The sequence below is a fragment of the Pelobates fuscus genome, chromosome 2 (genome assembly GCF_036172605.1).
Source record: "Pelobates fuscus isolate aPelFus1 chromosome 2, aPelFus1.pri, whole genome shotgun sequence".
Taxonomy (NCBI): Eukaryota; Metazoa; Chordata; class Amphibia; order Anura; family Pelobatidae; genus Pelobates; species Pelobates fuscus.
In genome coordinates, this window is record NC_086318.1 from 446,284,453 (window position 1) to 446,312,274 (window position 27,822).

General features: G+C 41.6%; 1 protein-coding gene across 1 annotated transcript in view; it reads left to right on the forward strand.

The window, feature by feature from the left end:
* Nucleotides 1–27,822, forward strand: part of LOC134587626 (uncharacterized) — a 172,288-nt gene that overhangs the window by 118,780 nt on the left and 25,686 nt on the right. Inside the window, exons 23-24 of the mRNA XM_063444149.1 lie at nt 4,871–4,978; nt 23,818–25,488. Coding sequence (XP_063300219.1) covers nt 4,871–4,978; nt 23,818–25,488 — 1,779 coding nt within the window. The remainder of the gene's footprint in view (nt 1–4,870; nt 4,979–23,817; nt 25,489–27,822) is intronic.

The window sequence follows — 27,822 nt, forward strand, 5'->3', positions numbered from 1 at the left end:
CCAGTCTCTGTATATAGCTCCTGTCTCTGTATAACATCCCGGTCTCTGTATATAGCTCCTGTCTCTGTATAACATCCCGGTCTCTGTATATAGCTCCTGTCTCTGTATAACATCCCGGTCTCTGTATATAGCTCCTGTCTCTGTATAACATCCCGGTCTCTGTATATAGCTCCTGTCTCTGTATAACATCCCGGTCTCTGTATATAGCTCCTATCTTTGTATAACATCCCGGTCTCTGTATATAGTTCCTGTCTCTGTATAACATCCCGGTCTCTGTATATAGCTCCTATCTTTGTATAACATCCCGGTCTCTGTATAAAGCTCCTATCTTTGTATAACATCCCGGTCTCTGTATATAGCTCCTGTCTCTGTATAACATCCCGGTCTCTGTATATAGCTCCTGTCTCTGTATAACATCCCGGTCTCTGTATATAGCTCATGTCTCTGTATAATATCCCGGTCTCTGTATATAGCTCCTGTCTCTGTATAACATCCCGGTCTCTGTATATAGCTCCTGTCTCTGTATAACATCCCGGTCTCTGTATATAGCTCCTGTCTCTGTATAACATCCCGGTCTCTGTATATAGCTCCTGTCTCTGTATAACATCCCGGTCTCTGTATAAAGCTCCTGTCTCTGTATAATATCCCGGTCTCTGTATATAGCTCCTGTCTCTGAATAACATCCCGGTCTCTGTATATAGCTCCTGTCTCTGTATAACATCCCGGTCTCTGTATATAGCTCATGTCTCTGTATAATATCCCGGTCTCTGTATATAGCTCCTGTCTCTGTATAACATCCCGGTCTCTGTATATAGCTCCTGTCTCTGTATAATATCCCGGTCTCTGTATATAGCTCCTGTCTCTGTATAACATCCCGGTCTCTGTATATAGCTCCTATCTCTGTATAACATCCCGGTCTCTGTATATAGCTCCTGTCTCTGTATAACATCCCGGTCTCTGTATATAGCTCCTGTCTCTGTATAACATCCCGGTCTCTGTATATAGCTCCTGTCTCTGTATAACATCCCGGTCTCTGTATAAAGCTCCTGTCTCTGTATAATATCCCGGTCTCTGTATATAGCTCCTGTCTCTGAATAACATCCCGGTCTCTGTATATAGCTCCTGTCTCTGTATAACATCCCGGTCTCTGTATATAGCTCATGTCTCTGTATAATATCCCGGTCTCTGTATATAGCTCCTGTCTCTGTATAACATCCCGGTCTCTGTATATAGCTCCTGTCTCTGTATAATATCCCGGTCTCTGTATATAGCTCCTGTCTCTGTATAATATCCCGGTCTCTGTATATAGCTCCTGTCTCTGAATAACATCCCGGTCTCTGTATATAGCTCCTGTCTCTGTATAACATCCCGGTCTCTGTATATAGCTCATGTCTCTGTATAATATCCCGGTCTCTGTATATAGCTCCTGTCTCTGTATAACATCCCGGTCTCTGTATATAGCTCCTGTCTCTGTATAATATCCCGGTCTCTGTATATAGCTCCTGTCTCTGTATAACATCCCGGTCTCTGTATATAGCTCCTATCTCTGTATAACATCCCGGTCTCTGTATATAGCTCCTGTCTCTGTATAACATCCCGGTCTCTGTATATAGCTCCTGTCTCTGTATAACATCCCGGTCTCTGTATATAGCTCCTGTCTCTGTATAACATCCCGGTCTCTGTATATAGCTCCTGTCTCTGTATAACATCCCGGTCTCTGTATATAGCTCCTATCTTTGTATAACATCCCGGTCTCTGTATATAGTTCCTGTCTCTGTATAACATCCCGGTCTCTGTATATAGCTCCTATCTTTGTATAACATCCCGGTCTCTGTATAAAGCTCCTATCTTTGTATAACATCCCGGTCTCTGTATATAGCTCCTGTCTCTGTATAACATCCCGGTCTCTGTATATAGCTCCTGTCTCTGTATAACATCCCGGTCTCTGTATATAGCTCATGTCTCTGTATAATATCCCGGTCTCTGTATATAGCTCCTGTCTCTGTATAACATCCCGGTCTCTGTATATAGCTCCTGTCTCTGTATAACATCCCGGTCTCTGTATATAGCTCCTGTCTCTGTATAACATCCCGGTCTCTGTATATAGCTCCTGTCTCTGTATAACATCCCGGTCTCTGTATAAAGCTCCTGTCTCTGTATAATATCCCGGTCTCTGTATATAGCTCCTGTCTCTGAATAACATCCCGGTCTCTGTATATAGCTCCTTTCTCTGCTTAACGTCCCGGTCTCTGTATATAGCTCCTGTCTCTGTATAACATCCCGGTCTCTGTATATAGCTCCTGTCTCTGTATAACATCCCGGTCTCTGTATATAGCTCCTGTCTCTGTATAACATCCCGGTCTCTGTATATAGCTCCTGTCTCTGTATAACATCCTGGTCTCTGTATATAGCTCCTGTCTCTGTATAACATCCCGGTCTCTGTATAAAGCTCCTGTCTCTGTATAACATCCCAGTCTCTGTATATAGCTCCTGTCTCTGTATAACATCCCGGTCTCTGTATATAGCTCCTGTCTCTGTATAACATCCCGGTCTCTGTATATAGCTCCTGTCTCTGTATAACATCCTGGTCTCTGTATATAGCTCCTGTCTCTGTATAACATCCCGGTCTCTGTATAAAGCTCCTGTCTCTGTATAACATCCCAGTCTCTGTATATAGCTCCTGTCTCTGTATAACATCCCGGTCTCTGTATATAGCTCCTGTCTCTGTATAACATCCCGGTCTCTGTATATAGCTCCTGTCTCTGTATAACATCCCGGTCTCTGTATATAGCTCCTGTCTCTGTATAACATCCCGGTCTCTGTATATAGCTCCTGTCTCTGTATAACATCCCGGTCTCTGTATATAGCTCCTATCTTTGTATAACATCCCGGTCTCTGTATATAGTTCCTGTCTCTGTATAACATCCCGGTCTCTGTATATAGCTCCTATCTTTGTATAACATCCCGGTCTCTGTATAAAGCTCCTATCTTTGTATAACATCCCGGTCTCTGTATATAGCTCCTGTCTCTGTATAACATCCCGGTCTCTGTATATAGCTCCTGTCTCTGTATAACATCCCGGTCTCTGTATATAGCTCATGTCTCTGTATAATATCCCGGTCTCTGTATATAGCTCCTGTCTCTGTATAACATCCCGGTCTCTGTATATAGCTCCTGTCTCTGTATAACATCCCGGTCTCTGTATATAGCTCCTGTCTCTGTATAACATCCCGGTCTCTGTATATAGCTCCTGTCTCTGTATAACATCCCGGTCTCTGTATAAAGCTCCTGTCTCTGTATAATATCCCGGTCTCTGTATATAGCTCCTGTCTCTGAATAACATCCCGGTCTCTGTATATAGCTCCTGTCTCTGTATAACATCCCGGTCTCTGTATATAGCTCATGTCTCTGTATAATATCCCGGTCTCTGTATATAGCTCCTGTCTCTGTATAACATCCCGGTCTCTGTATATAGCTCCTGTCTCTGTATAATATCCCGGTTTCTGTATATAGCTCCTGTCTCTGTATAACATCCCGGTCTCTGTATATAGCTCCTATCTCTGTATAACATCCCGGTCTCTGTATATAGCTCCTGTCTCTGTATAACATCCCGGTCTCTGTATATAGCTCCTGTCTCTGTATAACATCCCGGTCTCTGTATATAGCTCCTGTCTCTGTATAACATCCCGGTCTCTGTATAAAGCTCCTGTCTCTGTATAATATCCCGGTCTCTGTATATAGCTCCTGTCTCTGAATAACATCCCGGTCTCTGTATATAGCTCCTGTCTCTGTATAACATCCCGGTCTCTGTATATAGCTCATGTCTCTGTATAATATCCCGGTCTCTGTATATAGCTCCTGTCTCTGTATAACATCCCGGTCTCTGTATATAGCTCCTGTCTCTGTATAATATCCCGGTCTCTGTATATAGCTCCTGTCTCTGTATAACATCCCGGTCTCTGTATATAGCTCCTATCTCTGTATAACATCCCGGTCTCTGTATATAGCTCCTATCTCTGTATTACATCCCGGTCTCTGTATATAGCTCCTGTCTCTGTATAACATTCCGGTCTCTGTATATAGCTCCTATCTCTGTATAACATCCCGGTCTCTGTATAAAGCTCCTGTCTTTGTATAACATCCTGGTCTCTGTATATAGCTCCTGTCTCTGTATAACATCCCGGTCTCTGTATATAGCTCCTATCTCTGTATAACATCCCGGTCTCTGTATATAGCTCCTGTCTCTGTATAACATCCCAGTCTCTGTATAAAGCTCCTGTCTCTGTATAACATCCCGGTCTCTGTATATAGCTCCTATCTCTGTATAACATCCCGGTCTCTGTATATAGCTGCTGTCTCTGTATAACATCCCGGTCTTTGTATATAGCTCCTGTCTCTGTATAACATCCCGGTCTCTGTATATAGCTCCTGTCTCTGTATAACATCCCAGTCTCTGTATATAGCTCCTGTCTCTGTATAACATCCCGGTCTCTGTATATAGCTGCTGTCTCTGTATAACATCCCGGTCTCTGTATATAGCTCCTGTCTCTGTATAACATCCTGGTCTCTGTATATAGCTCCTGTCTCTGTATAACATCCCGGTCTCTGTATATAGCTCCTGTCTCTGTATAACATCCTGGTCTCTGTATATAGCTCATGTCTCTGTATAATATCCCGGTCTCTGTATAAAGCTCCTGTCTTTGTATAACATCCTGGTCTCTGTATATAGCTCATGTCTCTGTATAACATCCCGGTCTCTGTATATAGCTCATGTCTCTGTATAATATCCCGGTCTCTGTATAAAGCTCCTGTCTTTGTATAACAGTCCAGTCTCTGTATAATGTCGTCCCTCTATTTCCCTCTTGGCCAGCCACATCCCCCCAAGTCTACGTTTTGGAGGCGCTGCCAGGAGCTCTTACAAAGTACTTTTGGTAGTTTAAAAAGAAATAAAAGAGTGTCGCCCCCGGTTGTGGAAGAGGTAACAATGCATGCTGGGATTGCGTGCCATGGTGTGCGGTGGGGAGAGGTGATGGCATGTACGTAATGCTGGCTGTACAGAACTTTAACTCCTGCCCTCAAACTGTCTGAGGATGATGGGAGTGTATGGCTAGAACAGTTGTGCCTATGAAAGGATTAAGCAGAGACACTGCCACCTGCTGGCAACACGTCAGAATTAACTGCCTTTAAACTGATAGCCTTCTACTAACGTATACGTACGTCCTATTATATGTTTGGTATTTTCATTTGATTTTCATTTTATTTCATTTTCTTTTTCCCTCATATCTATTCTAAGTTTTGTTCGTTTATATATAAAAATAACGTTTGGCTGAATGCAGAGATTCGTTTTTTCCATGTAAAGTTTTTTAATCCCATTCTGATTTGCAATATAATGTTTCTAAATACTTTCATTAGTCCCTGGCTTTATCTTATAGTTAGGATAGCCTTATGCCTATCCCACGCATGCTTAAACTCCTTTACTGTGTTAACCTCTACCACTTCAGCAGGAAGGCTATTCCATGCATCCACTACCCTCTCAGTAAAGTAATACTTCCTGGTATTATTTTTAAACCTTTGTCCCTCTAATTTTAGACTATGTCCTCTGGTTGTGGTAGTTTTTCTTCTTTTAAATATAGTCTCCTCCTTTACTGTGTTGATTCCCTTTATGTATTTATATGTTTCTATCATATCCCCCCTGTCTCGTCTTTCCTCCAAGCTATACATGTTAAGATCCTTTAACCTTTCCTGGTAAGTTTTATCCTGCAATCCATGAACCAGTTTAGTAGCCCTTCTACTCTCTCTAAGGTATCAATATCCTTCTGAAGATATGGTCTCCAGTACTGTGTACAATACTCCAAGTGAGGTCTCACCAGTGTTCTGTACAATGGCATGAGCACTTCCCTCTTTCTACTGCTAATACCTCTCCCTATACAACCAAGCATTCTGCTAGCATTTCCTGCTGCTCTGTTAAATTGTATGTCTACCTTTAAGTCATCAGAAATAATCACCCCTAAATCCCTTTCCTCAGATGTTGAGGTTAGGACTCTATCAAATATTCTGTACTCTGCCCTTGGGTTTTTACGTCCAAGATGCATTATCTTGCACTTATCCACATTAAATGTCAGTTGCCACAACTCTGACCATTTTTCTAGTTTACCTAAATCATTAGCCATTTGGCTTATCCCTCCTGGAACATCAACCCTGTTACATATCTAAGTATCATCAGCAAAAAGACATACTTTACCATCAAGACCTTCTGCAATATCACTAATAAAAACATTAAAGAGAATCGTTCCAAGTACAGATCCCTGAGGTACCCCAATGGTGACAAGCCCAAGCTTCGAATATACTCAATTGACTACAACCCTCTGTTGCCTGTCACTCAGCCACTGCCTTACCCATTCAACAATATTGGAATCCAAACTTAAAGATTCCAGTTTATCCTGGAAAATTTAATAAAAACCGATGTTGGGATATTGAGAGCACCTTTAAAAATCTCGTCTCCACTGTATTACTGATGACATCCTTAACTTTGTTCATTTTTGTGCTGGTGTTTGAGGTGGGATCCATGTTTGTGTGCACACCTTGGACTGTTTTGCACGTCTTTTTACCCTGTTGTTACCATGTGGAGCCGTGTGGCTCTGCATGAGATATGTCTCTAGAATTTGCAAATCAATTTACTTCCCCCAACAGCTCTATATTTTAAGATTAAATGTCTGAAGAGGCAGCAGTGCAGTGCGCGCATGTGATGTGATACTGTGTGTGCGTTGTGTCTTGATGTGCAGCCTGGAGCAGCATGACCTCTCGTGTGAAGTGATCACAACTTATATTACTGTAAGCCATGAACTAAGTGCATGCAATTAGGTAACATAGAACCCGTATATGCTGCAGATATGGCGTGAGTTTATTATATTAGCCAGAATGTTATCGGGAGCAAAATAACCAAATATTTTACAAAGTGCACACAGTGTTATCGGGACATGGATTTCCCAGAATTCGCTCACATTCGCTCCAGTATCTGCTGGGAGGGCATATACATACAATTGGCATAATTTTGGAGTAAAAAACCTTGTCACAGGGGCAGTTAACTTTTAACTTGTAAAATTGTTCCCCTAGGCTTATAATGTGACCGTCATTATTGAAAGCATGAAACAGGAAAGAGACATGAATTGGCAAACAAGGTTAAGATATGTGAATTAAAATATAGCAATTTCAATGACAACAAAACTCCTTTAAGGGAATTCAGCAAACAATATGGACACATTCTCTGGTGTCATCGCAGAATAAAATAAAATGTCAGTGGAGCGCCTCAAGTAAAACGAAATATTTCAGACAACGAAGGGTAACAAACAGGTAACCAGTTAACCTATTACAATCTGAGCGATAAATTCACCCTGTTCTCTCTGCATAAACAGTCCTATAAGACTCTATGGAAATAATGGTGCAATTTTCCAATATTCAAGCGTATCACATTTGTAGCACAAAATCAGTCTCTTTGAAAAAAGATTTAAAAAATATTTTGTACAGTCTTTTGCAGTTGTGTAGTTAACCCATAATCCTGATTTGTATCCAATAGTTCCAGTAAATCCCAGAATATAAGAAAAAAATCAAATTTGGAAATATGATTTAAAACGTTCCTTTTATTTAGACACAATATCAATTATTCATAAAAGACATATGTATCACTTTCTTGGTACATATAGATAAAAATAGCCGTTTGAATGCAGACCTTAATAGATATGCTCGGTGTCCCGAGTGCTACCATTATTATTATTATTATTATTGCCATTTATATAGCGCCAACTGATTCCGTAGCGCTTTACAATATTATGAGAGGGGGATTTAACTATAAATAGGACAATTACTAGGTTATGTCTGTTCTGATATCGACTTTACCGATGTTTCGTATGGGCTGGATACCAATAGTGAGTTTCGTATTGAAAGGCTGTTCGGCTCAATTAATCACAAATTGTTACCGGTAAAATTACTGTTCAAAATACATTTTTGTGCATTCAAAACATATATGTATATTAATACTATATCTCATTCTTCTGATAATCTAAGATTTATGCATGACATCATTTTAAATAAAACCTTTTTTTTTCCGTTTATGCGGGTTACCATGGTAACTCCTGCTTATTTCATATTTAAAACTCGCTGTTTTTAACGGTACAGAATTGTACAAAATGATAAAATGCACATAACGTAGATAGTTCATTATTACAATAAGCATCGATATAATATCATTATTTCTATAACTATATTTAAAATCCAGCATAGTTATTGTTTTCTTAAAGTCTTTGAAAATGATGTTCTTTCAGGAGCAGTGTACACCATAAAGAACGCTTGTTATATATAATTTATATCACTATATCAAAAGCTCGGCATAATTAGTGTCCTCTCAAATGAGGCCTGTTCCAAATGAGGGTCTTACAATTTCTGAAACTGTAGACCGATTAGAAGAAGAAATTAAGAAAATAAAAAAGAAGACTTTTTACGTTATATGGAGGATTATAAGAATAATAGGGTACAACATTTCCATAAGAAATATAATCCCTACTGTGACAAACTCCCCTTTCCAAGTGAGTTTGCCACAAGCTCCTGGAGGAGCCTGCTTGCCAGCCTCCTGCTCACAGACTATGGGCCCTGTAAAATGTAATGTAAAAGTCTCCGTTCGTGTAGTTGGACTATATGGTTCGGGAACCGAACAGCCACACGAACCGGAGACCACCCAGGAGCTTGTTAAGATTGTTAAGCGTAATTGCTACTCTGTAGCAATTTCCACCGCTTGTTCCCATGAACACAGGCAGCAGTGTCGTCGAGTTCATGGAACTATTTTCGGACACTGAAACTCCCGATCACCGCTGGACTTCCATGATCGCCTGTGTTCCATTTTACAACACTTAGGATGACACTGTTCGGTGGAAACAATCCCACGAACAAGGGGAACAAGCTCCAGGGTAAGAATATTGACTATGTTCGGTAGTTTGTTTGTTTTTAAACGTTTCACCCCTGAACTAATCGCGGTGATTTTTGGATATGTTGGTCACTCAGATCGGGGCTATCAGGGGATGTAACTTTTAGGGTGGTTTTATGTAATTTTACAGTACTTTGGGGGTGTTTCGGAAATGTGTGTTTTTTGTGCCTGGAGATAATTGAGTTTAATACAGTACTTGACTCAATTATCTCCCAGGCACAGGGGAAGGATTATCTTGTTTTGTCCTGGACCTGAGAGCCAATGTAATTGTGTATGTTTTTACTGTAGTCTACTCTCAGGTCCAAGGGGGCGTACACTGGCTAAAAGACACTCATCCTGTAAGGAAGCAAACTAAGACAAATAGGCCAACTGAGTTACCGTCTGCTCAAAACAAAAATGCATATGACCAGGGCAAGAAAGTGGTACAGACAATAACTCATCGACCAAGGCCAAACATATGAACAAACAAAGATACGGAAAACCCTAGATAACCCAGTGCAAGAGGACATTATGAACATAAATACACCTACTACTGGAAGCAATATGATGGTAGCGGAAGCAGAGATCCATAATCCATCAATAGATGTGTTTTTTAGGGAAGAACTCCAGGGAAATCACGACGTGGTTCCATCCAGTGACACCAAGAAAAACCAAAAGGAAAGAACCCAATATATTGGAAATAGAGTAGGAAGAAGAACAAGAAACAACAAGAAAGAAAAGCAAGAAGAGAAACCACTAGGTATTTTCAATTTAGCCGCAATTCCTTTATCCCCACGACACATCTCAGCATTAAACTAAGACTTAAAGTTTGCTCCCACCGTACATGTGAATAAATTTAATGCAACTATAGACATCAAAAGGTTTGTCAGGAAATTGAGTATCAAGAAATAATGTCTAAGGAGTATTATTTAGAAGAAGCTACCATTATTGAATAATCCAGACATTTATGAAGTACTTCATTGTGATCCCCTTATGGGAATGAAAGATAAACTTAGGACAATGCTATCCAATGCTAAAGATGAGGAATTCTAAAGGAGTCCGAGTTTAGATTTCTAAATATCGTCTTCCCAAAGATCCCAGTCTTCTACTTCTTGCCACAGATACATAAAAATGTGGAAACACCAGCAGGAAGACCAATCATTCTAGGAATAAATTCGATCACCTCAAATCTGTCACAATACATTGATTCATTGTGTCTAAGGTTAAATCACATCTATAGGACACTACACAAATTATTGGGGACTTAGCCTCTGTAGAATGGAAGGAGAACTATATTCTGATGTAACATCCTTATACACTATCACAGACCATGAGCAAGGCTGCAACTCAGTGTTAACCTCCCTGGCGGTATGATTATGTCAGGAATTCTGTACCAAAAGCGGTACCATTTTTTTGCATGGAAATTTGTTTTCATTTTTGTTATGTATTGTAGGCCAGTAATTACTTTCTTAAACCTGACCAAAAGTACTCTCAGATGTGATAAAGTTCGAAACATAAAATCATGAATTATAATCTAATAAATAATATACCGGTTCCCATTTTCTGTTCCTGGAAAACTTGCTATGCAGAGTAGCTGATTGCTGCTCGTTGCAGCGATTTGTCTCCGTGACAATCTTTTCAATGACGTCATCTGTGAGAAATAATTTTAGGTATGCCAAAGGATCATTGTGCTCAACGTCTACCTTCATCCCAGGTGATCCAGTAAACGGAAATCTTGGCGGCGGTACCTCATCCATACCGCAATCAATAAGGCACCAAGTGCGCACATCACTGAGCTCGGGTGCAGAATCGTCGCTGTCGCCACTTCTCTGGTCACTGTCAGAGTCGGATGACGAATCTTGCCACGAATCGCTATCGCAGTCGCTCAATTCTGCGTGGGGCTCTGTGTCGCTGCCGCTGTCACTCATCTGATCCAAACCCGCTTTGGAGATGCTAAAGTGACGCTTTGATGCCATGGTAAAAAAATTATTTTATGGGCAGAAATTACAGCAAAAAGGGCAGGCAGGGCAGTGTAGGATGATCAAATTTCAAATCTGAGGTGATACTGTGTCAAATCTGAGGTGATACAATGTAATCTGACAGGATTTCACTGTATCACCTAACTTTATGTGTGTGTGTCACTTTTATGCTTGAAACATTTGAATTACCCGCCCAGTTCCGCCCCCATGAGCCTCTGCGGCTCACAGAGACGGAACCAGGAAGTCAGATGGAGGCATCCGCCGGAGCTCTCACCGGCAATCACAGCGCGGGGACATCGCTGGATCGCAAGGAGAAGGTAAGGAGACTCCGCTGCCAGCTCTGTTATCTACCCCGAGCGTGACTCGGGGTTACCGCTTCTGGCAGCGAAAATTAACCCCGAGTCACGCTCGGGAATACCGCTAGCCTGGTTAACGGCACCAAAGAAGACTGGAGAATTGAAGAATGCCCAAATTCAGTTTAATATTGAAGGCATATCCTTTATATTGAAGAACAACTACTTCTGGTTTGAAAGGCAATTCTATCTACAGAAGAAAGGAGACAGCATCAAACATTATCTTCAGGGGGGCATCAAACATTAAGACATAGTTGACAAATAATCATCTAAAACCCCAAAAAGAGGCAAGTGAGACCAAGAAGAAAGGCTTAGTTTTCTATCAAAACTGTATTGGCTGCAGAGCAAGCAATTAAGAAGGTTATCTCTAATAATTCTAAGAAATCATTCATGATCAAAGATTTTTTAACTTGCCAAAGCACTAATGTCATTTACCTTTGGGAGTGCCCATGTGGATAATGTAGGTAACCGAGTGTACCTATAATCTTAATTTTAATAATGACAGGAGGAGAGTATTTTGCATTAACTTTCTTTACTTGTGCCTCCGGCAGCACAAGTCAATCATAAAACTTAAACCAATCGGAAACAAGTAGCACATTCCATATAAAGCCCTGACAGGCATAGCTCCTCCTCTTCCTTTGATGTGAATTGACAGTCTAGTACACAGTCAGGCAATATAACAATAACGTTGAGGAAACTTGATAGCAGTAGGTAGAGTTGAAGAACGGACACTTCCAGTATATCCAATCTCGAGACCGTAGATAAGGCCACACTGAAAATAACAGAAACACGTGAAAGGCAGTGGTAATAAACGGATGTCCACATAACATAGACGATCAATATGTAATTCAATATTAGGATATTATAATTCAACATATCAAATTAGTATATTGTATACGAGATACTATATGGCAATAGGCGTATCTAGAATCACACAATCGGTATGAACAGCACAAACAAATTATAACTAATAACAAGACGAAACCAGACTAAAGTAAAATAGCCATCGAATAGGAGGGAAACCAAGGGAGGGAAAATACTCGGCTGCTGTCATTATTAAAGTAAGATTATAGGTACACTACATTAGCATAATCTACAATTTTACAACATGACAGGAGACTTCATAATTAGCATTTTTAATGCTGTGGTAGAAACACAAATATGCGTCTAAAGTCTGGTTGAAGTAAAATACCCTGAAAGTCTCTTCTCACGTCCAATCCGAAAGATATCGGCGAGGGAAACACACGACATGAATGCCCGAGATGCAGCGGTGCCCCGAATGTCCGCCAAACAGGTCTCCGCTCCCACTACGGACAATAGCCGATGTGCCCACCCAGCTAATGTGGTGGTCGTAACTGGTATAAAAGGTTTGTTATACAAAAAGAGAGGCTGGCCTGACTGTGAATGCCGAAGAGGTGTACACACCTTCACATGGTAAACGTAAAAAGTAGTATGAGCTTCCCCGAGAGTTGTTCAAGAGAAAATCTGAAATGTCTGGCCATACCCGTAGGGAACAGAGAACTACCTCTACATCCCATAACTGAGTGTATTTCACTACTGGTTCTGGATCGTATGATGCCTCGTGACATACCAAAGATCCTGACCAACTGGTATACCCTGAAGCAGAATGTGATTCACCAAGAACACCGATGATGATACCTTGTGGGTCTGTCAGTAGAAAGGAAGACGGTGGAAGGAGCAGTGGATCACCCAGAAATGGAGTCAATAGGTCCCCTGATTCTGCCGTAGTGGCAAAGTGAGTGTCACCTAGGTCTCTGTGATGCAAAGACGATCAAGGACTCTTGCCAACATCGAGAAAGGTGGCATGCATATGCCTCTTGCATTGGCCCAGGTTGGAGAACCTATGCCACTGACTTTATCAAAGTCCGCTCCGCTATTAACCTGTGTACCGGGCGGATTAAAGCGTGGGCACACCAGAAGCTGCAGGAGAGAAGTACTGTCTTGGACTCCTGGGAGTTGTTTATGTCCGCAATGGATTCTTAGTGTTTTGCATCAAGAAAAGCAACGCCCAAGCCTACTTCAGGTTCTCGTAGAACCCGGTTGCCTAGAGAAGAGGAATTATTTTATGAATACAAGAATCCCATCTTGCTACAGTCTAAACCTACCTCCAGGGACCTGCCTTGTCATCATAACGTTACCCATGTGGAACTTGGCACTCTAGAGGACAAGGAGGAACCCATGGAGATCGGCTCCGTCCGCACTAGAACAAGACTGCCATCTAGAGAAATGCATTCCCTGCTTCGCATTGGGGTCTGGAAGCCAGAACGTTTGCATCATGGTACACTGAGGTGTCCAGTTGCCAACCGCTGGCAAGAAATACAGTCCACAGTGATTGGTTGGTGATCTCCTGAAGGTACTCTGTTCAGAGAGTAATATTGCATGGAAGTAAGAAAAGGTAAATGTCCTTCGTTGTTACTGTTAGAGCCCAAGATCAGGCTCTGCCCAGGCGGTTTATGTATCAAACCTCTGAGATATTTCCCATGTGAAGGAGAATACAACAATCAGACATGTCCTTGGCTAGCTGCTGTCACGGTTCTCCCCGCGACTTCCAGTCTGCCAGACGAGGTCACCCCAGGAGTGCCCAGCAGGGGATTTGAACCATGGACTTTGGCTTCGTGAATCTTGCTCTTTTGCCACTGTGCTGTCCAGCCATTCATGTATTGCTTTAATAGGTGTCCTCGCCTTGTTTCCAGCACTGGGAGCTAGACTCCCTATCAGGTAAGACTCATTACAGATGAACTGACCAATGGAGTCCGCAGAGTTATACAAAGTACTCACCTCCCTGGCCGAGCAAGTCTCCAACCTGTCCCAGAATGTTATGGATCTGCAGAGATGTTCATTGGCATTTAACCCCTTAAGGACCAAACTTCTGGAATAAAAGGGAATCATGACATGTCACACATGTCATGTGTCCTTAAGGGGTTAAAGGAGCAGCACATCCAATCCCGGAACATATATACCCAGAACCTTATGTCATTATGCCTGACAGGTTCGACGGTTCCCATTCTGCTTTCCCGATGTTCAAGACGGATTGTGAACTACTGTTTGCCCTGAAACCTAGAACCTATGCCACTGACCTTATCAAAGTCCGCTCCGCTATTAACCTGTGTACCGGGCGGATTAAAGCGTGGGCACACCAGAAGTTGCAGGAGAGAAGTACTGTCTTGGACTCCTGGGAGTTGTTTATGTCCGCAATGGATTCTCATTGTTTTGCATCAAGAAAAGCAACGCCCAAGCCTACTTCAGGTTCTCGTAGAACCCGGTTGCCTAGAGAAGAGGAATTATTTTATGAATACAAGAATCCCATCTTGCTACAGTCTAAACCTACCTCCAGGGACCTGCCTTGTCATCATAACGTTACCCATGTGGAACTTGGCACTCTAGAGGACAAGGAGGAACCCATGGAGATCGGCTCCGTCCGCACTAGAACAAGACTGCCATCTAGAGAAAGAGACCGAAAGAGGGCTTGTTGTCTCTGTTTTTATTGTGGAGAAGGAGGGCACTTTATCTCCCACTGCCCTATTCGCCCAACTCGGCCTAAGCCTCTTCAAGTAGGTACTACTCAGCTCATCCTGTCATCCCGGCAAGACAGCCTGGAAACTGCCAATCCTGTCCCCGTCCTGTGACACAAAAGGGTACTCAGACTATGACAAATATCACACCCAGTACTCCTGATGAGTCTGCACCACCTCCAGAAGACTCTCCTGTTAAAACTGGTACCATCACCACTTCCTGCCTTCCCAAAGGAGAACTACCTGCGGATTGCACCTATGGTACCAAGGTCCACAGAACAGATCTGGAAACGTTTGAAAGGGCTTTGAAAGCCGCAAACTCTGCTCCTGGTGATGCACATAAGGAAAAAAGTTCAGATAAAATGACTCCTGGGATCAAGGTACTTACCGCCTGCACCGAATCCATGACTAACCTTGACCTCTCTCCTTTAGTACCCGAAACTGGTATCATAAAGTCCCAGGCTGTAAAGGGACTCCGCTCTGGATACCTTGATTATAAAGACTTTCTTAGTGATACTGAGACCGAAGATGAGGAGTACTATTTCCAAGAAGAGCCTGTTCACGCCCAGAGGGCGTCCTTGAAGGGAGGGTACTGTCACGGTTCTCGCCACGACTTCCAGTCTGCCGGACGAGGTCACCCCAGGAGTGCCCAGCAGGGGATTTGAACCCTGGACTTTGGCTTCATGAATCTTGCTCTTTTGCCACTGTGCTATCCAGCCATTCATGTATTGCTGTAATAGGTGTCCTCACCTTGTTTCCAGCACTCCCTATCAGGTAAGACTCATTACAGCTGCGGGTTGCAAATGATCCCACCATCAGCCATCTCTTCCCCAGACCATTGTCCTCCAGTGGGAGTATGTGTGCTTTGCCGTTTCATGTCGATATGCCGTTTCATGTCGATATGTGGAAGCCATCATGAAGTTCCGTTAACCCCTCTGGAGAGACCATCACCAGTGGCTGTAGGGGTGCCTTGTCCCCAGGTAGTAGGCTTTCGGGTGTTGCATAGCCCGGTAATGCAGAGTCCCTGGGAATACCACCTGTATGAAAGAGGGAAGGAGTCACAGCAATCTGGCCAGGAACCAACGGGGAATGGAGTCCTTGCGGAGTATGCAACGTATCTCCCTGCTAATTCCGGTCATTTCACATAATTGGACTATTCAGGATGGAGGCAGAGCTGGTTTCATTCTGTTCCCCCTAAAACCCCATGATTCCAGAAATAGAACATTAAGTTTCGTTTGATAGCGTAGTCTGAATGCCGACCATAATGGAAGACGTGAATTGGCACGGTCGGTCTGTGGGGATATTTATGGGATAATAATAGTAAACAGATGAGAATTGCCCACGATTTTCAATTCTCAGATCCTTAATCGTTATCGTGTTAAATGAAATGTATAACCATATACCGGTAATTAAAAATCACAAATTGTTATAAAAATAGATATTTATTTCTTAACAATTTAAATAATAATGATGAGTAACATGCATGATAATAATCAATGGAATTCTAGTATAACATAAATATGTAATACAATATGGTAATTTAAAACAACATTTCCTAATGACTAAGACGTAGTTTAAGTCTAAAGCATTAGTTGTCAAGATTGATTTACGATGGGCTTCACAGAGACAAAGAATGTGAAGTTTCAGTGTGCAGAGATCGTAAAGAAACTTTCAGTGTAGGGCAATAGAACTTAGCTAGCAGTTAGAAATAACCCTTTCAATGCTGGCTAGACCTCTTCTAGGGATTTAAGATCTACTCCTATGTAATATTAATAAATAACATTTAACCAGTCATCAACCATTTCCTTGATTTTATCCAATGAGAGAAATCTACTATGTTATATTAGCTGATATTTTAATTAATTTGTCTAAACAGATATTTTATCTTATTTTAGAGCCAATCAATACAGCTGGATAAATGGTCATGATATGCTAACGTGATATTAATCACACAAATACATTAATGATTATATTGATCCCAGCTGCAGATAGGATGCTATAACCATATATATATTCTTTAATAATTAAGATTTCTAAATATGAAATCAAACATGATTTATCCAGTCATATATCATGCTATTAATTTTAATTAATTTAAATTAATTAATTAAATGCCTGTATATTTACCAGTTATGTAGATATTTTCTCATCAGATATCCTCAGGTAGCTAAATGTCATAGATCTCTTTCTCTGCATGGAGTGTGAGAGTTTCTTGGTTACTCTGGTCGCCCGATTCTGCCTGGATCTCTCTGAATCCCCAGAGTGTCGTAATGTCTCTCTCTTCAATCTTTAAATCTCCGAATCTTTCTGAATCTCCCTCTCTTCCCTTGTCTTAACTTTTTAAAGGGAAAAATTCCTTAGGTGATAGCCAATCACAAATGTGGGGTGTGGTTGCCTTCTAGGTAATCATTTTAATATTCGAACTCAAGAGGGCAGCCTTGTTCCACTAGACATACCTATCCAGGAAAGAGTTAACTTTTCCTGGTGGCTATTTTTGACGTCATTTACGTTATCTTTATGTATCCAATAACTTATTTTATCTGTCAGATCACAGGGTCTTTCTCAGTTTTGTCCAGACCATGCGTCTGCAAGTTCTGCTATAATTCCTAAAATTGATAGTTTGTGAACTAAGTTTCACCTTAAACTATAATGGGACGTTGTACAATATCGAAAGTAAAATTTAATTGTTTAATCTCCTCTGTCACCTAAGTCTGGGAATAGAATTTATTATATTCCATTAGTAATTAGACAGTCTGTCTACCCCCATTCTCAATGTCTTATCTATTTGGTTTGGTTATATACACATTCCATTCAGCTTGGGCAAAGCAGTCAGTCAAAGAGAAAGGATAGAAATTTTGTGTCTCTTTGTTAACTTGAGAATAACAAAATGGAGTCTGGTCTGTTCAACAATGACTTCAGAATATACACTTTGTATTTCTATCATAACACAAATGTCTGCCGATATAAATACCCTGACAGGTCCTGTCAATGAAACCAAAGGAATGGATGACTCCTTGGTGTGATTTTATGTGTCCCTCAAATCCAAATGAGTGAACTGATCTTTGGTGCGGAGAAGATCTCGCAGAAGATTAATACCATCCATCGTGAAGTGACGATTGTAACAGAGCTCCCTGTACCCCTGCCTGGGTACCTCCACTAAGGACCACTTCCCAGCTGGAACAGCAGACAAACCTCAGCACTCTTCCCCACAGTTGCTGTGGCTTGACTGGGGTCCTGGAACAGCTCCCTCCTGCAGACGAATAGGGAATTTGCTCTAGACACCCCCAGGCACTGGATGACACTAAGTCCTGGGAGCTCTAGTACTTACAAGGACTTTCCCCGTGGTATCCTCCACACTGGAACATTGATTAAAGAGCCCTTTCCCCTCTGTCAGGATTACAAGTTGATCCAGCATGCAGAACTGTGTCACACCTAGGACTAAGGATAACGTATAACCGGACCTTAGAATGGCCGGACTTAATGTATCCAAGAATAGTCAAAATACTTGCCGAGGTCAGGAACACAGAATCAGACACAATGATAAGGGAAAGCCAAAATTCAAAGATACCAGAATTCAGGGAAGTCAAAACTAAGCCAAAGTCAAATACCAGAAAATCAGGAACGCACTCTCAGATTACCATCAGGATGAAACCACGACAGGGCAGTGAGTAAAAGGAGAATTGGGTTTAAATACCCCTCCTGTGGATCTGATTGGCCGTGACCGGCATTTGACCCCAAAAGCAATTACCAGGTTTCCATGTGCACGATTGCTGCTCGGCATAACTTTTCCTGTAAGGACGGTAATGCTGCTTGGCACAACTTTTCCTGTCAGGACGGTAAATGCCATTAACCACATTTTTTTTATTTTTTTATTAATTGTATTTTATTGAAGGTTTTCAGACATATAAATCCAGTACACAGTTACATCTCAGTGATTAAAGACAGTTATACAGTCATCGACATAGTATAATGATATTGCATTCTAGTAACATCTGAGGACCACATACAACTTGTCAGTTGGAGGTAGTTACTACGTTCCAGAGCCTTCAGTAAACCATACGTAGAGAACATACAGTAAATCAATCATAACAAAGGTATTTACAAAATCAGGCATATAGGCATGAACCCAACTGGGTAGTATCAGGCCTCTACCATTTACTCCATTTTGCATTAGACATGGCATGTCGCCCTTATGTGTGGTTCTGAGCCACTCTTGTCGCCCTTTTCCCTCTCTCGCCTCCATTTATTTCCCAATGTGTCCCCCTTCATTATACCAGGTCTCCCACATTCTCCACGTCATTCTGAATTTTGCGGTTGTCTGTGCAGTGTCTGTGGACATCTTCTTTAGTTGCTGTAAGGACGGGTAGTTATGTTTTTTCCAGTTTAGCGTTATCAGATTGCGGGCTGCCATTAGAACGATCAGTAAGAGTTGTTTTTGGTCATTAACCACATTTTTATGTGCGGATGAATACGTGACACCCTACCAGTAACCAGACAACACATAGTTTGGGGACTATAAGCTAGAATATGTTTAATTTGGCCAGATGGCCTGCTTTTATACAATTTCAAATACAGTTGAGCACGCCCATGTTACTCCCACAGAAACAGGATAATCTTTCCCCTATGTCTAAGAGATAATTGAGTCAGGAACTGTACAAAACTCAATTATCTCCAGGCACAAAAAAACACACAATTCACAAACACCCCAAAAGTACCATAAAATTACATAAAACCGCCCTAAAAGTTACATCCCCTGATAGTCCTGATCTGGGTGACCAATATATCCAAAAATCACCCAGATCAGTTCAGGGGTTCGGGAATTTCCTGGAAGTCTTAATTTGACCGACCGCACACGAGGGTCCTGCCTAAAACAGTTCCACAAGATCAGGGCTAGTCCGGTAGTTTAAAAACAAACAAACTACCGAACATAGTCAATATTCTTACCCTGGAGCTTGTTCCTCTTGTTCTGGGGATTGTTTCCACCGAACAGTGTCTTCCTAAGTGTTATAAAATGGAACACAGGCAATCATGGAAGTCCAGCCGTGTTCGGGAGTTTCAGTGTCCGAAAATAGTTCAATGAACTCGACGACCAAACACCGCTGCCTGTGTTCATGCAAACAAGATGGCCGCTACATCATGGTTGTCCATAGGAAATGCGGCCACCCAGACGAGCATTTAGAACACTGTGCTGGAAATTGCTACAAAGTATCAATTAGGCTTAACAAGCTCCTGGGTGGTCTCCGGTTCGAACCATACAGTCCAAATACACGAACGGAGACTTTTACATTAAAATTCACAGGGTCCATAGTCTGTGGGCAGGAGGCTGGCAAGGAGGCTCCTCAAGGAGCGTGTGGCAAACTCACTGCCTGGAGATAATTAAGTTATTACTTTATCAGACTTGATTATCTCCAGGACTATGTTTGTATTATCAGACTTGATTATCTCCAGGAATTGTATGTTTGTGCTGGGAGTGTTTTATGTTTTCATTGTAAATGGTTAGATGTACCATGTCCCACCCTGTCCCTCCCTTGCACGGGGACTTGGATAAAAGCCAGTGTGTGGTAATTAAAGGTCAGTTCTGTTGCACCCTTCTTCTAGACTCTGGCTGATATTTGGGTATTTGGATGCTTTACTAAGGGAATCGTCTGGTAAAGCTATTGCATTCGTATGGGAATCATTTATTTTATCTGCCGAACTGAGAGTTATAATCACTGATGCTCTGGCCGTTCGGAAGGAAACTACCGAAGGAGTATTGGATGTACTAGGTTTCCTTACAATATCCTCTGACCGTCTGGAGGTATCTAACGTATGTATAGATTGCTTTGCAATCTGTGAAAAGGAGACATTTGCCCATGGTTGCATTATAAAAGCGTTGAGAAACAGAGATAGCTACAAATATACATGTTTCTTCAGTACCGCTAGGAACTGCCATTAGCCAATGGACCCAATTCCTTACCCCCCCCCAACTGGTGTCCAGTTTAAGAAGGACTGATGTGGTGTTCGGCCCATAAGCCATGTTTGTAGTGCCCAGGAGGCGTAAAGCTTGTTGTGCTCGTTCTCGTATTATTTGCCTCTATACAATCTGTGTGCCCATTATAAACCATTCTATACAATCTGTGTGCCCATTATAAACCATTCTATACAATCTGTGTGCCCATTATAAACCATTCTATACAATCTGTGTGCCCATTATAAACCATTCTATACAATCTGTGTGTCCATTATAAACCATTCTATACAATCTGTGTGCCCATTATAAACCATTCTGTACAATCTGTGTGTCCATTATAAACCCATTCTATACAATCTGTGTGCCCATTATAAACCCATTCTATACAATCTGTGTGCCCATTATAAACCATTCTATACAATCTGTGTGCCCATTATAAACCATTCTGTACAATCTGTGTGTCCATTATAAACCCATTCTATACAATCTGTGTGCCCATTATAAACCCATTCTGTACAATCTGTGTGCCCATTATAAACCCATTCTATACAATCTGTGTGCCCATTATAAACCATTCTATACAATCTGTGTGCCCATTATAAACCATTCTATACAATCTGTGTGCCCATTATAAACCATTCTATACAATCTGTGTGCCCATTATAAACCATTCTATACAATCTGTGTGTCCATTATAAACCATTCTATACAATCTGTGTGCCCATTATAAACCATTCTGTACAATCTGTGTGTCCATTATAAACCCATTCTATACAATCTGTGTGCCCATTATAAACCCATTCTATACAATCTGTGTGCCCATTATAAACCATTCTATACAATCTGTGTGCCCATTATAAACCATTCTGTACAATCTGTGTGTCCATTATAAACCATTCTATACAATCTGTGTGCCCATTATAAACCATTCCATACAATCTGTGTGCCCATTATAAACCATTCTATACAATCTGTGTGCCCATTATAAACCATTCTATACAATCTCTGTGCCCATTATAAACCATTCTTTACAATCTGTGTGCCCATTATAGACCCATTCTATACAATCTGTGTGCCCATTATAAACCATTCTGTACAATCTGTGTGTCCATTATAAACCATTCTATACAATCTGTGTGCCCATTATAAACCCATTCTATACAATCTGTGTGCCCATTATAGACCCATTCTATACAATCTGTGTGCCCATTATAAACCATTCTATACAATCTGTGTGCCCATTATAAACCCATTCTATACAATCTGTGTGCCCATTATAAACCATTCTATACAATCTGTGTGCCCATTATAAACCCATTCTATACAATCTGTGTGCCCATTATAAACCCATTCTATACAATCTCTGTGCCCATTATAAACCCATTCTATACAATCTGTGTGCCCATTATAAACCCATTCTATACAATCTGTGTGCCCATTATAAACCATTCTATACAATCTGTGTGCCCATTATAAACCCATTCTATACAATCTGTGTGCCCATTATAGACCCATTCTATACAATCTGTGTGCCCATTATAAACCATTCTGTACAAACTGTGTGCCCATTATAAACCCATTCTATACAATCTGTGTGCCCATTATAAACCATTCTATACAATCTGTGTGCCCATTATAAACCCATTCTATACAATCTGTGTGCCCATTATAAACCCATTCTATACAATCTGTGTGCCCATTATAAACCCATTCTATACAATCTCTGTGCCCATTATAAACCCATTCTATACAATCTGTGTGCCCATTATAAACCCATTCTATACAATCTGTGTGCCCATTATAGACCCATTCTATACAATCTGTGTGCCCATTATAAACCATTCTATACAATCTGTGTGCCCATTATAAACCCATTCTATACAATCTGTGTGCCCATTATAAACCCATTCTATACAATCTGTGTGCCCATTATAAACCATTCTATACAATCTGTGTGCCCATTATAAACCATTCTATACAATCTGTGTGCCCATTATAAACCCATTCTATACAATCTGTGTGCCCATTATAAACCATTCTATACAATCTGTGTGCCCATTATAGACCCATTCTATGCAATCTGTGTGCCCATTATAAACCCATTCTGTACAATCTGTGTGCCCATTATAAACCCATTCTATACAATCTGTGTGCCCATTATAGACCCATTCTATGCAATCTGTGTGCCCATTATAAACCATTCTATACAATCTGTGTGCCCATTATAAACCATTCTGTACAATCTCTGTGCCCATTATAGACCCATTCTATACAATCTGTGTGCCCATTATAAACCATTCTGTACAATCTCTGTGCCCATTATAGACCCATTCTATACAATCTGTGTGCCTATTATAAAACATTCTATACAATCTCTGTGCCCATTATAGACCCATTCTATACAATCTGTGTGCCCATTATAAACCATTCTATACAATCTGTGTGCCCATTATAAACCATTCTATACAATCTGTGTGCCCATTATAAACCATTCTATACAATCTGTGTGCCCATTATAGACCCATTCTATACAATCTCTGTGCCCATTATAAACCCATTCTATACAATCTGTGTGCCCATTATAAACCCATTCTATACAATCTGTGTGCCCATTATAAACCCATTCTATACAATCTCTGTGCCCATTATAAACCATTCTATACAGTCTGTACAAGTTAAACAAGTTATTGGGAACTGAAAATAAATCTGCAGAGCAGGGCAAAATAGCTTAACTGGTAGAGATAGCTGGAACTGGACAATTTTTCCAATTTTACTTTTTTTTGGGGGGGGGGAGTTTAGTAAATACCTTTAATATGTGTTCTGTGCAGGCCAACTGTGTCTGTTCCTGAACACTTCCAACTTGCCACCTCTGTTGGTCCTGTTCCTTTATCTATCTATATTTATTTCCTTATATGGTCCCTGATTGCTCTAGTTTCCCGTTTCCTACATAAAATTCACACTCTTGTTCTCTGCTGATTTTCATTAGTGACCTTGAGTGCAAGGACCCAGACTGTGCCTCACTCAACGTTTTCTCTCTCGCCTTGTGCAGGTGAGCACGTACTTACATCTGAAAAACAGTGATCAACAACCAATCACGTGCCAAAGTTTGACTGTGCCACGACCTTCTAAAAAATTTCATTGCCAGGACCAGTGTTCACTGCAATGTCCATCCAGTGCAGATGACTCCTCGGTCAGCTTCCCCAAAAGCCAATTGCCGCTGTTTTTTGGCAGCCTCCAGAGGACTGGGGAAAACCAAAGATGTACTGATCACAGGGAGCCAGGATTTTATTCAGATGACATTTGTTTCAGTCCAAAGGAAGCCAGCCCACACCAAACCCACACGTGGCCATCAAAACATAGCAGGAAAGTCAGAATATCTGGGCCAAATTCTCACCAATTTAAGTCCATTGATATTGAAAAAAATATGATAACTAAAAATACTAATGCTGAACATGGGACCTATGGCTCAGCTTCAAACACAGCTGAAACCACAGAAAGCAACCATAATTCCAATGCATCTTCAAATTTTACTTCCACCTGTAGACATCTTACCTTGGGTTCTGTAGTGAGTCTAAAGAAACTTAATGAAGAATATGTTCAAAAGCCAAACCCATTGCATGCCACGGAGTCTGACAAACATGATAGCATATTCCCTCATTATAGGATGGATCCAGTTACTGCGGAAAGAACTGGACAAACTGACAGCATATTTAGCATAGAATCTGAGGAGAACAGCAGTCTGGAAGCTCATTCTCCGGCCAGTAGAACATGGATAGAGGCTCTAAGTCACAGCACTGGCTATTGCAGGAAAAACCTACATGCATATGCTCAATCCATAGAAAGCCCAATAGACCACGTGTTGGAAGGTTCAACTGAGACTTTAATTGACTTTGAACTGGGCAGACTATCACAATTGGGTGTCCCTAATAGATATTTGGAACCAGAATGTGAACAATTTTATAGTGTATCGAAACCATGTCAACATCAAGAGAACAGCACTGTTGAATTGATTATTTCAGATAGACAGAATGCCATCTGCCATCCTTTAGTTTTCAAGGAGAAAACAGAAGTTATTTGCTCAAAGATGTCTTCAATTACTGAGCGACATGGTGAGAACTTAGTTCAATGCGACCTTACAGCAATACTTTCTGATACAGATGATGAAGCCGCTAATCAAATTTCCAAGTCCAGCCTCTCAAGCATTCCCCAGCCATGCAGGTTTGTGAATGACCCTTCTGGAAAACATAGTTTCTCTAAATCTCCTTCTCCGGTATTGCCGGAGGTTCTCCACCCTGACCATGAGCTTCTGGAAGAAGATGACGAGGAGCTGAAGTTAATATGGAACAATGCTGAGCGTATTCGTGTGGGTTGCCCCAAATATCGAAACAAATCAATACTGGACAGAAAAGCAGAGGGGGGAGGCTCAGTAAAGCAGGTGTTGATGATAGCTGAACCAAATATGTTAGGTGCCACATTTACATTGCCCACGGCGGCTCCAGTTCCTCTTGAATCTGTGAAGGAAAGAGAAGTCTCAGAATCTACACAAAAGAGAATCCCACACCAAGAAAAAATTGTGCTTTTGGATCATACAGGTCCTAATCAGCAGAAGATCCAAGAGAATTGCCTAACACAGGATTCGAGTGGAAAAGTTCTTCAAAAGCCGGCAGATAGTATAAAAGAGAAAGAAACAAAGAATGACATAGAAACTAGTGCCATGAAGGTAAGAATTCATGGATGGATGGATTGATTAATGGACAGATTGATGGATGTATGGGTGGATTGACAGACAGATGGATGTATGGATGGATGTATGGACAGAGTGATGGATGAATGGACAGGTGGATGGGTGGACAGACCGATGGATGTATGGACAGACAGATGGATGGATGGACAGCTTGATGGATGTATGGACAAGTGGATGGATGGACCGACAGATGGATGGACAGACAGATAGATGTATGGACAGACAGATAGATGGATGGACAGCTGGATGGATGTATGGACAGCTGGATGGATGGATGGATGGACAGGTGGATGGATGGATGGACTGACGGATGGACAGACAGATGGATGTACCGGCAGATGGATGGATGGATGGACAGGTGGATGGCTGGATGGAGCGACAGATGCATGGATATATTTCTCCATTAAAGTCCAGAGCAAGTACAGGCAACCTGACACCAAAGCTGCACAGACTTCAGCTCCGGTCATGAGGCCCGAAAGTTATGGGAGTTGTGTTCCAGCTGGAGTAGATCTGTGTACAGATTCTTGTACAGATATTGCAGATATTGCATAATCCGGCGCAAGAGCTCAATGTGCCAAATTCACCCAAAGAAAAACATAATATATACCATGTGTGTCGGGACTTCCTTGGGGACTTGACAATGGATGGGACTCACCCCAGGGTGTCCAATAAGTGGAATATTAGTCTGGAAAATTTATACTGTATGGCTGTATAGACATTACTGTTGCCCTGCACACAGCGTTTATCTAAAATGTCCCCAGTTACAGAGGAATAGTGATAGTGACATACAAGGTAAGGGTAGGGTAGAAAAGTATGGATAGTATTTAATGAGTTTTTTTTTTGTTTTTACTATAATAGTTGCAGGAGAGGAATAATGGTTTGGAGGAGGTGGGGGGGGGGGAGGCTACAACAGTTTAATAGGTAAGTGTTCCTGAAGAAGAGAGTTTTCAATGATTTTTGGAGACTGGGTGAAAACATCTCTCTCTATCCATCTTTCAATCCATCTCTGTCCATCCATCTCTCTCGATCCATTTCTCTCTCTATCTCTCTCTCTCTATCCATCCACCTCTCTCTATCCATCCATCTCTCTCTACCCATCCATCTCTCTCTATCCATCTGTCTCTCTCTATCCATCCATCTCTCTCTATCCATCCATCTCTCTCTATCCATTCATCTCTGTCTATCCATCCACCTCTCTCTACCCATCCGTCTCTCTATCCATCCATCTATCTCTATCCATTCATCTCTGTCTATCCATCTATCTCTCTCTATCCATCCATCTCCCTCTATCCATCTATCTCTCTCTATCCATCCATCTCTCTCTGTCCATCTATCTCTCTCTATCCATCCATCTCTCTCTATCCATCTATCTATCCATCCATCTAACCCTCTGTGTCCGTCCATCTATCTCTCTCTATCCATCTGTCTCTCTCTCTTTCTATCTGTAACGGAACGCAGTATTATAGTCCACGATCTCCGTTGGTATCTTAGGTAATCCACAGTCAGAGTTAGAAAGCACGGCAATATCCCCAATCCTCCCAATAACAGGACGAGACACAGTTTGGGAGTCAACTAACTTGCTTTATTCACAGACTTCCATATTTATGCAGTTCCCCTTGCAAGGGGTTTCCTTACAGATGTTACAGGGGATTTCTCCCATCAGGCAGTATAATTATCCCAACAGGCATTGCTGCACGAGAGGGATCCTCCCACTAAAATGGACGATTAAGTGGATTATTCCCTCGTGCAGCAAAACTGGCAATTCACATAGAAATCCATATTTCACATAATATTACTCGCTTTCATACGAATGACCATTCGGTAGATAGCTGGGGTCTGTGGGTACATTTAGTGAGAATACCGCTCAGATCCCAGCTAAACTAACCGAACGCCGCACAAAATACATTTAACCATCGAGTTCGGTTTGAAACTACCGAACATCGATGGGGAACAGAATGTGGTGAACGCGGAACTCCCGAACGCTCTGGAAGTCCAGCGGTGTTCGGATCATTGAGTAGCCGTTTTCAGTTCCAGGCTCAAGACGACCGAACACCGCTGCAGAGACAAAGATTCAAAGAAGGCCGACCGCCGCATGGTTGGTAGCCGAACGACGGCCACCTAGGAGAGCCTTCAATTACCGATTGCAACATTGTTGCAATCGGTTAATTAGTGCCACACGACTGTGAGCCTACTGTGAGTCTACCTGGGGAGCCCGTATTCGTTTGGCGAACGGCCCAGATAGCCGTGTTTCGTCAAACGAAAGGTTTGCATGCTGGTAGCGTACGGCTGCCAGCATGCGAACGGTCATAA